This window comes from Hoplias malabaricus, chromosome 17 (assembly GCF_029633855.1).
Source record: "Hoplias malabaricus isolate fHopMal1 chromosome 17, fHopMal1.hap1, whole genome shotgun sequence".
NCBI lineage: Eukaryota > Metazoa > Chordata > Actinopteri > Characiformes > Erythrinidae > Hoplias > Hoplias malabaricus.
Genome location: NC_089816.1, coordinates 3,651,345 through 3,664,945, shown reverse-complemented (window position 1 = coordinate 3,664,945; position 13,601 = coordinate 3,651,345). Strand labels below are relative to the sequence as shown.

At 41.4% G+C, this 13,601-nt stretch overlaps 1 protein-coding gene across 2 annotated transcripts in view; it reads right to left on the bottom strand.

Moving 5' to 3' along the window:
- The window catches only part of gria1a (glutamate receptor, ionotropic, AMPA 1a), a 119,691-nt gene that overhangs the window by 105,419 nt on the left and 671 nt on the right, over positions 1 to 13,601 (bottom strand). For both annotated transcript variants that reach the window (XM_066649998.1, XM_066649999.1), the window contains exon 2: positions 12,929 to 13,063. In XM_066649998.1, coding sequence (XP_066506095.1) covers positions 12,929 to 13,063 — 135 coding nt within the window. The remainder of the gene's footprint in view (positions 1 to 12,928; positions 13,064 to 13,601) is intronic.

Sequence of the window (13,601 nt, the reverse complement as noted above, 5' to 3'; positions counted from 1 at the left end):
TGACAGAGAGAGCTTCAAGCCAAAAAAAGGAATTTTTCATACACGGTGATTTATGAGAGGGGAAGAAGATTGGAATAGCTTAGACACAGGACAGTCGAGCTGATTTTTGGGAGTGGGTAATGATAGGCTTATGCAATATGACAATTCGACTGTCCCAACTTCATTTTGCGTTAAAATCTCTATTGATGATGACTGTAATCACATTACGTGTTATATTACCGAATGTCCAGTATTGGTTGCGCTTTCTTGGTGTGTTTTCTTGGGTAGTTTTATTGGGCTATGTCTTTGGGTTATTTCAGTGACCCAGATGTGTTTAACAGTGTGTTTAACCCATTGTTGTCTGTCCCTGTGGTTCTTGCCCTATTTGGCGGCATGGTGTCGCAGCAGGTAGTGTAGCAGTCACACAGTTCCAGGGTCCTAGGGTTGTGGGTTTCAAAGTGGATTGGCGACTAAAAAAGTGTCCATAGGTGTGAGTGTGTGTCGCCCTGTGAAGGACCGGCGCCCCCTCCAAGGTGTGTTCCCGTCTTTTGCCGTGTAGACTCTGGACCCACCGTGACCCTAAAATGGATAAGCGATTACAGACAATGAATGATGAATGAATGACCTCAAAGATCCCAGAAACACACCTTGGTAGGTGCAGTTTTATCACACAGCACAAAGCCTCAAAGTTTTGAGGGAGCGTGCAGTTGGTATGCTGACTGTAGGAAAGTCCACCAGAGCTGTTGCCCGTGAATTGAACGTTCATTTCTCTACCACAAGCCGTCTCCAGAGGCGTTTCACAGAATTTGGCAGTACATCCAACCGGCCTCACAACCGCAGGCCACGTGTAACCACACCAACCCAGGACCTCCACATCCAGCATCTTCACCTCCAAGATCGTCTGAGAACAACTGGTCTGCATAACCAAAGAATTTCTGCACCAACTGTCAGAAACCGCTTCAGGGAAATCTCATCTGCATGCTCGTCCTCATCGGGGTCTTCACCTGACTTCAGCTCGTTGTTGTAACCGACTTGAGTGGGCAAATGCTCACATTCGTTGGTGTATGGCACGTCGGAGAGATGAATCCCGGTTTTCACTCTACAGGGCAGATGGTAGACTGCATGTATGGCGTCATGTGGGTGAGTGGTTTGCTGATGTCAACGTTGTGAATCGAGTGGCCCATGGTGGCGGTGGGGTTATGGTATGGACAACAAACACAGGTGCATTTTATTGATGGCATTTTGAATACACAGAGATACCGTGATGAGATCCTGAGGCCCATTGTTGTGCCATTCATCCATGACCATGTGGCAGCATGATCTTCACACAGCCATCGAAGGGGAGTAGACCAACAATCCACAATGAACAACCTGTTTAACTCTATGCAAAGGAGATGTGTTGCACTGCGTGAGGCGTATGGTGGTCACACCAGATACGGACTGGTTTTCTGACCCCCTGGATCCCCCCCAATAGAGTAAAAGTAGACAGCACATTTTATTGTGGCCAGTCTAAGACACACCCATGAAATAATCAAACTGTCCAATCAGCATCTTGATATGACTCACCTGTGAGGGGGGTGGAGTATCACGGTGAAGGAGAAGTGCTCACTAACACAGATTTAGACAAATTTGTGAACAATATTTGAGAGAAAGAGGCCTTTTGTTTACATAGAAAAAGTCTTAGATCTTTGAGGTTAGCTCATGAAAATTGGGAGCAAAAACAAGTGTTGTGTTTATATTTTAGTTCAGTATTAAAACTTGAATCAGAATCCCAATCCCCAGGACTGACAGAAAAAATGAGGTGAGGGAGTGAAGGAACAATAATTTCTCCTCCTTCAACACCCACAGCTGATGTGACCCTGTGACAGACTGTAGTCCATCTCTACATACATTGCTAGCAATATTTCACCCTGTTCTTCAATGGGCAGGACCCCCAGAGGACCAACACAGAGCAGGTATTATTTGGGTGGTGGCTTATTCTCAGCACTACAGTCACACACTGACATGGCAGTGGCATGTTGGTGTGTGTTGTGCTGAGATGAGTGGCAGACACAGCGGTGCTGTAGGAGTTTTTAAACACTTCAGTGTCACTGCTGGGATAAGAATTGCCCACCAACCAAAAATATGGCACTTAACAGCATCTCTTGACCACGGAAGAAGGACTAGAAAAGGACAAACATAGACTGTGCAGCAACAAATGGGCTACTGCCTCGGAATTTACATCTACAAGACAAATGTGATGCAGCTTTTACAGACAGAGCACATGAATACGTGTGTTAGCAATGGGGGCCCAATAAAAATGGCAGAAATATCTCATTAGAAGAAGTGATTATGAACTGTTTTGACATGTAGTGTATATAAAACGATTGTTTAATGCGTGCCTTTGTTTGTGTGGGGGGGGGCAAATGGTTTTTGTACCCTAGAGACATTTTTCGGCACTGTTCAAATCGGAGATCGCAGGTGGTTTGAGTCTAACTACAGACCCATTATTTGTAATTTCCTTCAATCTCTCCAAGTTAGATCACACGGCAAGGGAGCGCGCCCAGGATTTTATGACTTAATTTAAGTTATAACTAAGGGAAGTGGGTGCTCACAATGTGAGTGGGAGCAGTGATTGGTTTAGACTGCGTGCGTTCGCCAAAGCAAATGCAATGCTTAACAGCGGAGAGAATTCGCCAATTAGATTCATGGAGCGCTGAAAGATGAGAAACAAAGGATCTGATTTAAAAGCGCCTTCTCAGACGATGCCACCTTATTATCTGCACATGATGATGACAACTTAGATTAAGAAGCTTTCGGTAGTAGGCCAACATTGCACTATATTATCCAGGCTCCACACTATGAAAACACATTTGTCATGGCTTGGGGGTGTTAAAAAAAATAAAAATAAATAAAAAATACCACTTCCCAAATGCCTGCTTGTGGATCTGTCCAAAAACATGCGTAAACCTCCCTTAAAATAAGTGTTTAGCTACAAGCCCACGGTCACCATTAGTGGTGTAACCAATCATGGATAATCTATGATCCGTTGTGGGTCGCCCTCAATTTTTTGGGGTTGCATGTGAACTGCATTTAATCACTGTAACAGCATGGTGTACATTTTTACTGCTGCTGTTACTTTTTACAGTAATAATTTGGAGTGAATGCATATACAGACTCAGACTCAGTGTGTCAGGTGAAAAGAGTATGTTGATAAAACGGTTATGGTTTTAACCATAGCACAAGCCAATCCAAACACTGGTAAACACTGGGCCATGAGAGCCTGGGTGCGACAAACACAGGTACACATCAACAGTGACATTACTTTGGTGTATGGAGTTTGTGACACGTCATGGTGAGCAGTGTTTTATCTGTGTGGGATGAGGGAGTCTCATATAGATAAGGGCCGAGTGTAAAAAGGAATAATCGTTAGTAAATCAGCCTCTGAGTGATGGACCCCACTATTTTAAAGTGTAATATAGTGAAAGGAAATGAAACAGTGCAATCGCTCTACTCCACTTCCACTTCACAAACAGACCACGTCAAAATAAAAGTCACTAATACAAATGAATGAGTCACACAAAATATTGAAGTGTTGGCCTGGGGGTCAATTGGGCGTCAGGGAAGCTGCTGTATTTGCATGCCCCTTTCACTGTTCAGGTGTGTTGGGGAGTGTTTAAGGACGTTACCCTGTTAGCTCAGCTTGTCACAAGATGCATGTGTATGTGTGATGAGTGTGATGGTCAGTGAGGGTTCCCCCATGGGGTTATGCCCATTCTGACCTGTACTCTGATGCTCGTTACAATACTTACAAACTACAATAAATATTTTACATTTGTCACCCATTTTTTTTTGGGTGATTCAGGAATTTTTTTTAATCCCTTTCAAAACACATGATCTGAACAATGAGACACTTTGGATCCCAAATCCAAACATGGTTTACAAGTATAACAAACAACTCAATACTAAGCTGTGGACCAGTGAAATGCTCTCTGGTTTCATGGAGCTCCATCCAACCAATACCTTTCAGATGGTGTGGGGTTTGTGGTCTAGGTCAAATCATCCAACATCAGCACCTGACCTCACTAAAGTCCTCGTGACTGAATGCCATTAAATCCTCACAGCAATGCTCCAAAATCTAGAGTAAATCCTTCCCAGAAGTATATGGGCTGTAATTTGTAATTACAGTAGGTATCTACAGACTTTTTGGTGGGTAGTAAATAAATGCTTGTTTGTGTGCTTAGATGACCACTTGAGTCTGTGTTTGGAATGAGCAGCTGGAATTGACAGGGGTTACTTCATGGGGTCAGGTTATTGATCAGCTCTACTGCTGCTCACCTCTCGAATATGAGCGTTCCTCATTAAACCTGCAACAGATTCAAATGTCAACAAGAGTGCTGAAGCCACTCGATAAATTACAGCCTTTCACTTTTTGTTTGAAGTCACAATTAAAAAAGAAAAATCTCAAATTTAAAAGTACAGGAGCTATGGATTTTAAGATTGTAGGACCACTAGGTAATTTTATTTTCTAGCTATTACAAATTAACAGTAAATTCTGAAGAACGTGACTTAAAAAATGGGGTTGCAACAGTGGCACAGCAGGTAGTGTCGCAGTCACACAGCTCCAGGGACCTGGAGGTTGTGGGTTCGAGTCCCGCTCCGCGTGACTGTCTGTGAGGAGTGTGGTGTGTTCTCCCTGTGTCTGCGTGGGTTTCCTTCGGGTGACTGTCTGTGAGGAGTGTGGTGTGTTCTCCCTGTGTCTGCGTGGGTTTCCTTCAGGTGACTGTCTGTGAGGAGTGTGGTGTGTTCTCCCTGTGTCTGTGTGGGTTTCCTCCGGGTGACTGTCTGTGAGGAGTGTGGTGTGTTCTCCCTGTGTCTGCTTGGGTTTCCTCTGGGTGACTGTCTGTGAGGAGTGTGATGTGTTCTCTCTGTGTCTGCGTGGGTTTCCTCTGGGTGACTGTCTGTGAGGAGTGTGGTGTGTTCTCTCTGTGTCTGCATGGGTTTCCTCCGGGTGATGTTGGTAGGTGGATTGGTTTCTCAAAAGTGTCTGTAGGTGTGAATGTGTGTGTGTGTGTGTGTGTGTGTGTGTGTGTTGACCTGTGAAGGACTGGCAGCCCCTCCAGGGTGTGTTGCCACCTTGCACCCAAAGATTCAGGGTGGGCTCTGGACACACCACGACCCTGAACTGGATAAGCGATCACAGGCAATGAATGAATGAATGCCTTTAAAAAATAGGTATTTTAGTGATGGCATGAGTGCAATTGTGCTCTGTGCCTCCAAACCTGTTTGAAAACTGTACTCTGTGGTACACCTCCACAATGTCTATTACTCTGCCCCCATCTGTGTGTTCAGTTTTAAAAAAAAACAACATGGCAGAGTCCAGAAAGTGCCCTGCAGATATTTATACTGTGGCTACAAACCACACTGTGCTGCACAAATACTGAATGATGAGACTTCTAATAAAATAAGAATGAATATTAGAAACAGTTTTCTAGATGGAGAGAATAATTCCATGTGAAATGGATGAAACTGGATGCTGAATTAATGGTAATCTTCCTTGACATACAATTAAGCACAGTCTGCAATGAACTGTTTAAATAACCGCCTTTACCTAATGAATCTCTGTAGAAGGCAGATTTTTTTATTTTCTGGCTACTTGGATAAGTGTTAAAAGGGTGTAGGGCAGAAAAGTGAGAGGAATTGAACAGTATTTGTGTTTGGTTTATGATGAGATTCAGATGGTGCCACTCTTCTGTACTTGAACATAGGCTGATGAACTTTCCTGACCAAGACACATGCGTCACACTTCCTCACCAAACATGCACACAAACCTTTACACTCAGAGGATTCTTTACACTTACATAATCCTCTCAAACCAACCCAAAATCAAAGAGCCCCAACCAAAAAGAAACACCCAGAAAATAAAAATAAAAATATGGAGCTGCTAGGCATGCTGGGACCACCCCCATGAGTCCCAGATCCTCCCAGTCCCTGGCCTCTTGTATTACACATAGTTAGAGTTACACTGATACCGATACCGGCAATTAAACAGAGTATCGGTATCAGCTACAGAGAGCACCGATACCATAGGTGTATTTGAAATGGCCCACTACTCCCTACATGTAGTACACAGGGCACTTTTCTGGACAAACCCCATGAAGCAGACACTGACACGCATGCATACCGCTAGATGCACCTCGAATTTAAGTTGGAGAAGATTGTAAACAGACTAGGTTTATCACACTCCATGACCCCAAACTCCCCAACCAAATACACAACTCGTGTTTCCTAGGAGACACAGATAAATACAAGTCACTGTTATTGTTTGCGCTGCTGTTTGTATAGATTCACAAATTAAAAAAAAAACGTAAAAATGGGTTGTGGATGTGAAAACCTCATCAGCGTGGTCTCTACACACTGCAGCAGGAGCTGGAGATTAGGAGAATAGTACATAGTTGCAGCTACATTCCACCTTAAATGGTTCAGAATCTGCGCTAGCGGTAGCACGCTCCAGTGTTACGTCATTAAAGGTGGAATTGGAAATTAGAATACAGTTGGAATAAAGGCTGTAACAGTGTATTTTGTGGCTCACTATGTTCTCCTACAGGTAATACTCGTTTATTGGGGACATGTGCATCCAGCATCTGTCCTCCACTGTAGATCTCCACTGCACGCACCTGTGTTTATTTCTGTGCTCGGTTCTCATTGGCTGTTGAAGGGACTTGCTCAGCCTTGAATTGGTGGAGAGTTTACACTACGTCCAAAGTCAGGTAAAAAAAATCAAACGTTTGATACGCTGTGACTTGTCTGAAATGTGATTTTGAGGCAAAAATATTTAGAATCGAGATAAAAGTTGTGTAGTGTAACACCAGCTTAAAACACTGACTTCATTCAAGCAACCACAAAGATGCACGCTAACACAGGTCAGCACCAGTCCTTAAAGTGCATTTCACAGTCGTGACAAACATCCTCATGACAGTGTTAAAAGCTGTTCAGTCCGGCTACACTATGTCTTCCTATTTGTACTTGTTACTGCATTGTGGAAATATTTCTTTTTTCATGGCTCTGAAATGTGTAATGTGCAGTTAATAAAAATAAATAGTTAATTCAAGCTTATTATATTTTTATAGCAATACAGAACACTGCTTTAACAAAATAAAATCTGTGAGTATCTGGATTTATAGGCACCTTTCTAGTAATTAAGATAAATAAAAGTTGGCATCGGTACTCGGGTATCGGTAGATACTTGATCATGAAATATCGGTATCGGTATCGGTATCGGAAGGGAAAATGTGGTATCGATGCATCCTTACACATAATGGTTTGTTTAACAATTACAAAATGTATTTTTAACAAAAAATAAAAGCAAAAATTACAATGTTGTCTGTTATATGAATACTACAGAATATTTTCATTATAAACACAGTGCACGTGTATTTAACATTGGAATAATATGGTTTTTAATGTAAGGATGAGTAAACAAATATAGGTTTTACTGTTACAGAGTTTTCAGGTAAACACTATAATCTATGGACATTTTTTATTCATGACTATTTAAAGATGTTTTTTTATTATTATTATTTATTCCTAATTTATCTGTTCAGTTCATTCATGAGTTGAACTGATTTGAACAACAACATCTGTTAAATTTTGTTTTCTCAGAAGTGGGTTCCTCGTTTACACTTTATTTCAGCTCAACAACAGTGCTATTTTTAGATATAGCATGTTTCACTGATTATCTACATATCTGTCATACTAATAATACTAGTGTCTGAATTATGAAACAGAGTATTCGGATTCTAATGGCTAATAAACAGCCTTACCTCTTCATAGGTTCTAGGAATGTGAGATGTAGTCATGCCCTGATTTGGGAGGTGGCTTCAAAAGTCACCTCTATTGCTGCCAGAGGTTACATATCTGGTCTTGCGTGAAAAACTGTTCACTAGAAATATTCCTCATCTCTTTTTAAAGATGGATGTGCTTGACTTTGAACTTAGACATGATTTGGCTAAACTGAGAGGTCCTGCACTGTAAAACCCACCCTCGGTTAACCCACCTTGTTTAACAGTTCAGGTGTATTTATGTGTGTAAAAGCTTTTAGCTTTAAATATATATATATTTAAAAAATCACAGTTTCATTATTCCACATGAATAGAATAAAACAATTTTTTTTTTCCTGGGGGTTTATTTATTTTGGCAAAAAAAAAAATGTTTGTATGCTAAATGTTTCATATTAATACATGTGAAATGTAAATTTAGTGCATCTCTAAGCATTACATCTAGGTGACATGAGTCCTGACTAAGCTACACTACCCCAGAGCCACTTGTCTTAGCAATTAAACAATTTCTGATTCTTGGATAAAATTACAGACTGCTGGTTATGAAGTCGCTTTTTAATTACACTCAGTGGCGAATTATGATAATGTGATTGTTCACAGTGGGACATTCAAATTATTTTCTATCTCCATATGCATAAGAAATTTAACTAGAGCTCCAAACTACAGCTAAGATGCATGGTAGACTGAACTGCGTAATCCAATCAAAGCAAACATAATGAGAGGAAGTCAAACAATGAAAAAGTTGTCTGCATGCAAACCAGCGCAGCCATTTTCCGCCACTGGAACTGTTTTATTTTTCAGTGTTTACATTTAACTTATGTTCTGTGTCGTTTTGACTTTAGTGACTTTTCTTTGGTACAAGCTGCTCGAGTTGCTCAGTTGGCCTCTGTGTTTAGGTTCTCCTCCATGTTTTATCCATGTGGCAGAATCACGTGACTACATACGCAGTAAAATGGTTTTAAGGTGACAGCACATGAACACTTAGTGGGGGACAAATTAACAGAACTAAAAACAACAGAAAATAAAGGATGTCGAGAATTTAAAGAAAAACAATTGATCTACGTTGATTAGAAGTTCTGAATGTTGAATATAGATACATTTTCAATTAACCGCTCCATCCGGAACTAATCTTTCATCAGGGCCCATTATTGATAATAATTATATGGAAAAACGTAATCACATCAAAACAGCAGTGTTCATATATCTAGTCTAAACCCTTTCCAGAAGCATAGAAAGAACAGAGACTCAAACAGAATTCAGAGCAAACTGTAAGCAAGCATAACAGCTTCTAAGAAGCAAATTAGATGCCAAAAATATCTCAGCTGATTGAAAAGAAAAGCTCTAAATTTAAACCAAACCATTCTTTCAAGCAGAACTCAATACACATAGACTCTATGTAGGAAAGATTCTATCCTGGGATCCCCACATTTCTGTTAATATAAAATTCACCCTTCTCACTCTGGTGTCCCCCGCCAGGTGCAGACGAGGCCAGCTTCTCAGAGGAGAAATCACCTCGCAGCTGAGAGGATACTTCTCTTTCTCTCTCCCTCTCTCACGCACACACACATTCAGTTCTGGGTACAAGAGGCCATTCAGCTCCCAAATAGAGCTAGGGTCTTCACCGCAGTCTGCTGTCCATTCACAACACTAATAATCACTGCATCACCACAGAAGACCCCTGGGCTCGCTCGCTAATAAACCCCCTGTGCCATTATCACTCTGGGCGCAAGCAATACTGCATAATGGCTCAGAGAATTAGGAGATCTCTCTAAAGAAAAGAAAGAAAAGATGGGAGGATCGAAACAGACCTCCACAGCTTCCTTAATGAGTAACACAGTGTCTAGTTTAACTGAGAGGATTGCATTGGGGTCTTATAATCAAATAGCTGCTAGGTGGGAGAGCTCGGTTTCTTCTACACCATGCGGACATCTGTTCCTTCAACATTTCTTTGGAAATTAAGAGTATGAATAGGTAGCCTGTCCTCCTTTGTCGCAGTAATAGCATTTACTCTTCTGGGAAGACTTTATAGTAGATACTGGAACGTTTCTGGGAGGATTTAATGGCAGCCACATAAACAGTAATGAGTTAAGGTAGTGATGGAAAATTTCATCCCAAATGTGTTACGTTGGAATCTTCATTATTCCCGAGAACACAGTTCCACTCGTGTGGAGCCCACACTTATGAGATCTTAGACCCAACTGCTCTAGAAAGAGGGCTTTACTAAGAAGATTATACTGTAGTACACACTGTGCACAGAGGACCTGGAACGGTTATTGGTTTCACAGTAAATCACAGTTAAAATTACTGATAGTTAGCGATACAGCTTTTAATGTTAATTACATCCGTTTACAAACCTCCTGCTACATACAATGTTATCCAAAGTTAGGAACAGCCTCCCAGACACAGCCCCGCTGGCACAGCATGTAACAGGGGTGTGTTATGGGTCAGGTGAAACAAGGTACAGTACAGAGCCACAGTGTGGTGCCTAATTTCTCCTCGCTGTCATGATTTCACTCCCCAAAGACCCTTGAAGCTAGCAGAGGTTAAATCAGGATGGGGAGCTGAGATTGGGAACCACACAGGGGTGTGCTCTTGTAAGTACAAAGGCTGTAGAAATGTGCTCGTTTATGCGCTCAGTTCCACATTAAATGAGACCTTTCAGAGACTTTTCCACATTAAATTGTGCTAGATAACGTTCTGCTGCCGACATTAACAGTAAGTTCCACCTTAAACTGTTCAAGCAAATTTTCTTTTGTGCGTTAGGAGCTGTTTGAAATAAGCATCCCTCTTAAAAAGGGACCTCAGTTTTGTCATTGTAGCAAACATTTACACAAAAACTATAAAACTGGGGTTTATGCAGTTATGATTATTGATCACCTGTTAAACAAAATCTAATACAATGATTGCTATCTGAATCTCACGCTCAGTGTCAATAAAATAAGACTGCAAGTTTACTGTTCAACAGGTCTATATTTCATTCATTCATTCATTATCTGTAACCACTTATCCAATTCAGGGTCACGGTGGGTCCAGAGCCTACCTGGAATCATTGGGCGCAAGGCGGGAATACACCCTGGAGGGGGCGCCAGTCCTTCACAGGGCAACACACACACACACACATTCACTCACACCTACGGACACTTTTGAGTCGCCAATCCACCTACCAACGTGTGTTTTTGGACTGTGGGAGGAAACCAGAGCGCCCGGAGGAAACCCACGCTGACACGGGGAGAACACACCACACTCCTGACAGACAGTCACCCGGAGCGGGAATCGAACCCACAACCTCCAGGCCTCTGGAGCTGTGTGACACTAACCTGCTGCGCCACTGTGCCGCCCGGTCTATATTTGTTTACATTTTATTTAAATGAGTTTACATAATGCTGCAGTATAAAACGTGCTGAAAAGATTTGTGTGTGTGTAAGTAATGTTTTTACTTTTCAGCACGTTTTAAAAATACTGCTATAACAGTGCTAACTGATCATTTTGCCTACAATAATGGTGCTATTATATTTTCATACCGTTTCATGTACAGTACACCGCTGATAACCTTGAGTCCAAAATGAAGGAACCCCGGGTAACTAAATATAGCATAGGTTCCAGAAAAGACCAAAAATAACCTGCTCTAACACCACAGAACTAAAAAAACATCAACTCCTAAACAAAGCACTTATTATCAGCTAACTCCAGACTATAATGTTCATCATGTTTTTCCTCACACCACCAAAAACACAGAAACAGAATCCATTACATCACTGCTCCCTGCGCTCATGAGTGTTTTGAAAAAGAATTAAATAAATAAAAAATAAATCCCGCTCCCTTCCACGCACTGCATTAGTCACTAAACACTGCAGCACACTGCAAAACCTGTTACAAAATCTCTATCTGCTTTACATTTCTGCAAGACACTGGCCAAAATGAAAGCTCACACAGTTCCGTTTTACTGACAGCTCTGAAGTGCTCTCTATAGAGCAGCAAGGAGAAAGATGAACATCAAAAATGTGCTTTCAAAGGTATGTTCATGCATCTGAGGTTTTGTCATGTTTTCGCTACAGTACAATCAGGAGTCTTAAAACCACAAAAAAGTGCATGGTGCTAATTCTAGCTCCACTTATCCATCATATTTCATTTAAGGCAGAGATTAAGCTTAGTACTAGATTTAAAACGGGTTTTAAAAAGCACTGTAGTATCCTTTCAGATCATTAAAGTGTCATCCTCTAATCTAACTAAGTGTAAGTTACATTCCTCTAGCCAGCGTTTGGCATTGGGAATCGTGAGCTTAGGTTAACGTAGAGTCGCCCAAGAGAGTCCCATTTCATTTCATGCTTTTTTATTATACAAGGCTGTGCTTGGACAGCTGATTTACTGCTTCTACTAAGGGGTAGTAGATTTCATTATACAACTATAAAATGTGTCTACAAACTTTTGGACATGTATTTTCCAGAAAACACTCAAATGCAAGTGCCCCGCAAATACTGCACTAGGAATAAGAAAGCCATTTCCAGTGTCAGTACAATATTTACTCTGCACTTGTCCATCACATCTACTAATATGCACACAGAGTTGTCCTATGGAGACCTCAAGGACACGCTGCTTGCTGTATTTAATGTTAAGACCATGTCCACTGTGCAACAAGAAAGCTTCAGTTTCTCATGACTTCAGTCTCTCAGCATTTCACACGGAGTCTTTCAGTCTCTCAGTCTCCTTCAGACACTTGGTCCTTCAATCACACACTCTTTCACTCCCGGTGATTTTCAGTCTCATAGTCCTTCAGTCCCTCGGTTTTTCAGTGTCCTAGACTTTCAATACCCGAATCCTTTAGTCCAGCAAGCTTTCATTCTCTGTCCTTCATTCTCTCAGTTTTTGAATCTCTCAGTCCTTCAATCTCTCACAACTTCAATACCTTATCTTTTCAATCAATCTCTCAGTTCTTCAGTTTCTCACTTCTTCTGTCCTTGATTCTTTCTGTCTTCTATTTCTTCAGCGTCTCAGTCTTTCAAACTCTCATTCCTTCAGCCTCTCAATCCCTCATTTCTTCACCCTCCCAGTCCTTCAACCTTTCACACGAGTCTCTCTGTCCTTTAGTCCCCTAGCTTTCTTTTCATCGTGAAACAGTATAAGGCTGTACTCACAGGCATGGGTCATGGAGAAGCTGTTGCCCATCTTGACCATTTCCACCAGAGGCACCAGTTTAGGAATCTCCTGATGGTGCGAGAGCGCGAACCTGAACACTTCATATTCGTGGGACTCCGTGGGGAAAAGTGCACCTGCGTGGAAAAGACACGAGCGAATCAAACACGGAACGCAGGGTTAAACGCTGTCTTAATTAAATCGGTATCACTGACCAGGCGTAAAGACCTCCTTTATTTATGGAGTTAATACAACGATAATATCTTAAGGTTATGAGTACCCTATGGGATTTGTGAAAGTGTGAGACACTGGAACGTTTCAGTAACGTTGAAACAAATTTCAACAACTTCTATGATACGTACATAAGCTACGACAACACAATTTATTGCTATTTTATTGCAGTTTATAGCTGTAGAGCATCCACGGTACGATTCTTTTTGTCAGTAAACCAACTCCACCGACATGTTGCTCAAGGCAAACTGGCATTGCTTCGTTTGGGTACCAGCATTTTTATCTCCGAATAAAGAAGCTTCCTTATCATTTCGATGAGGAAGTGTGTTTAGCGAAGAATATGTTTACATTTTTACGTTAGAATAACTGCTTTTTACGTGTAGATAAATTGACTTTTTCTCATGTGGATTTACGCGTTTGTATGTTTGTGTAAATCCCAGTGAG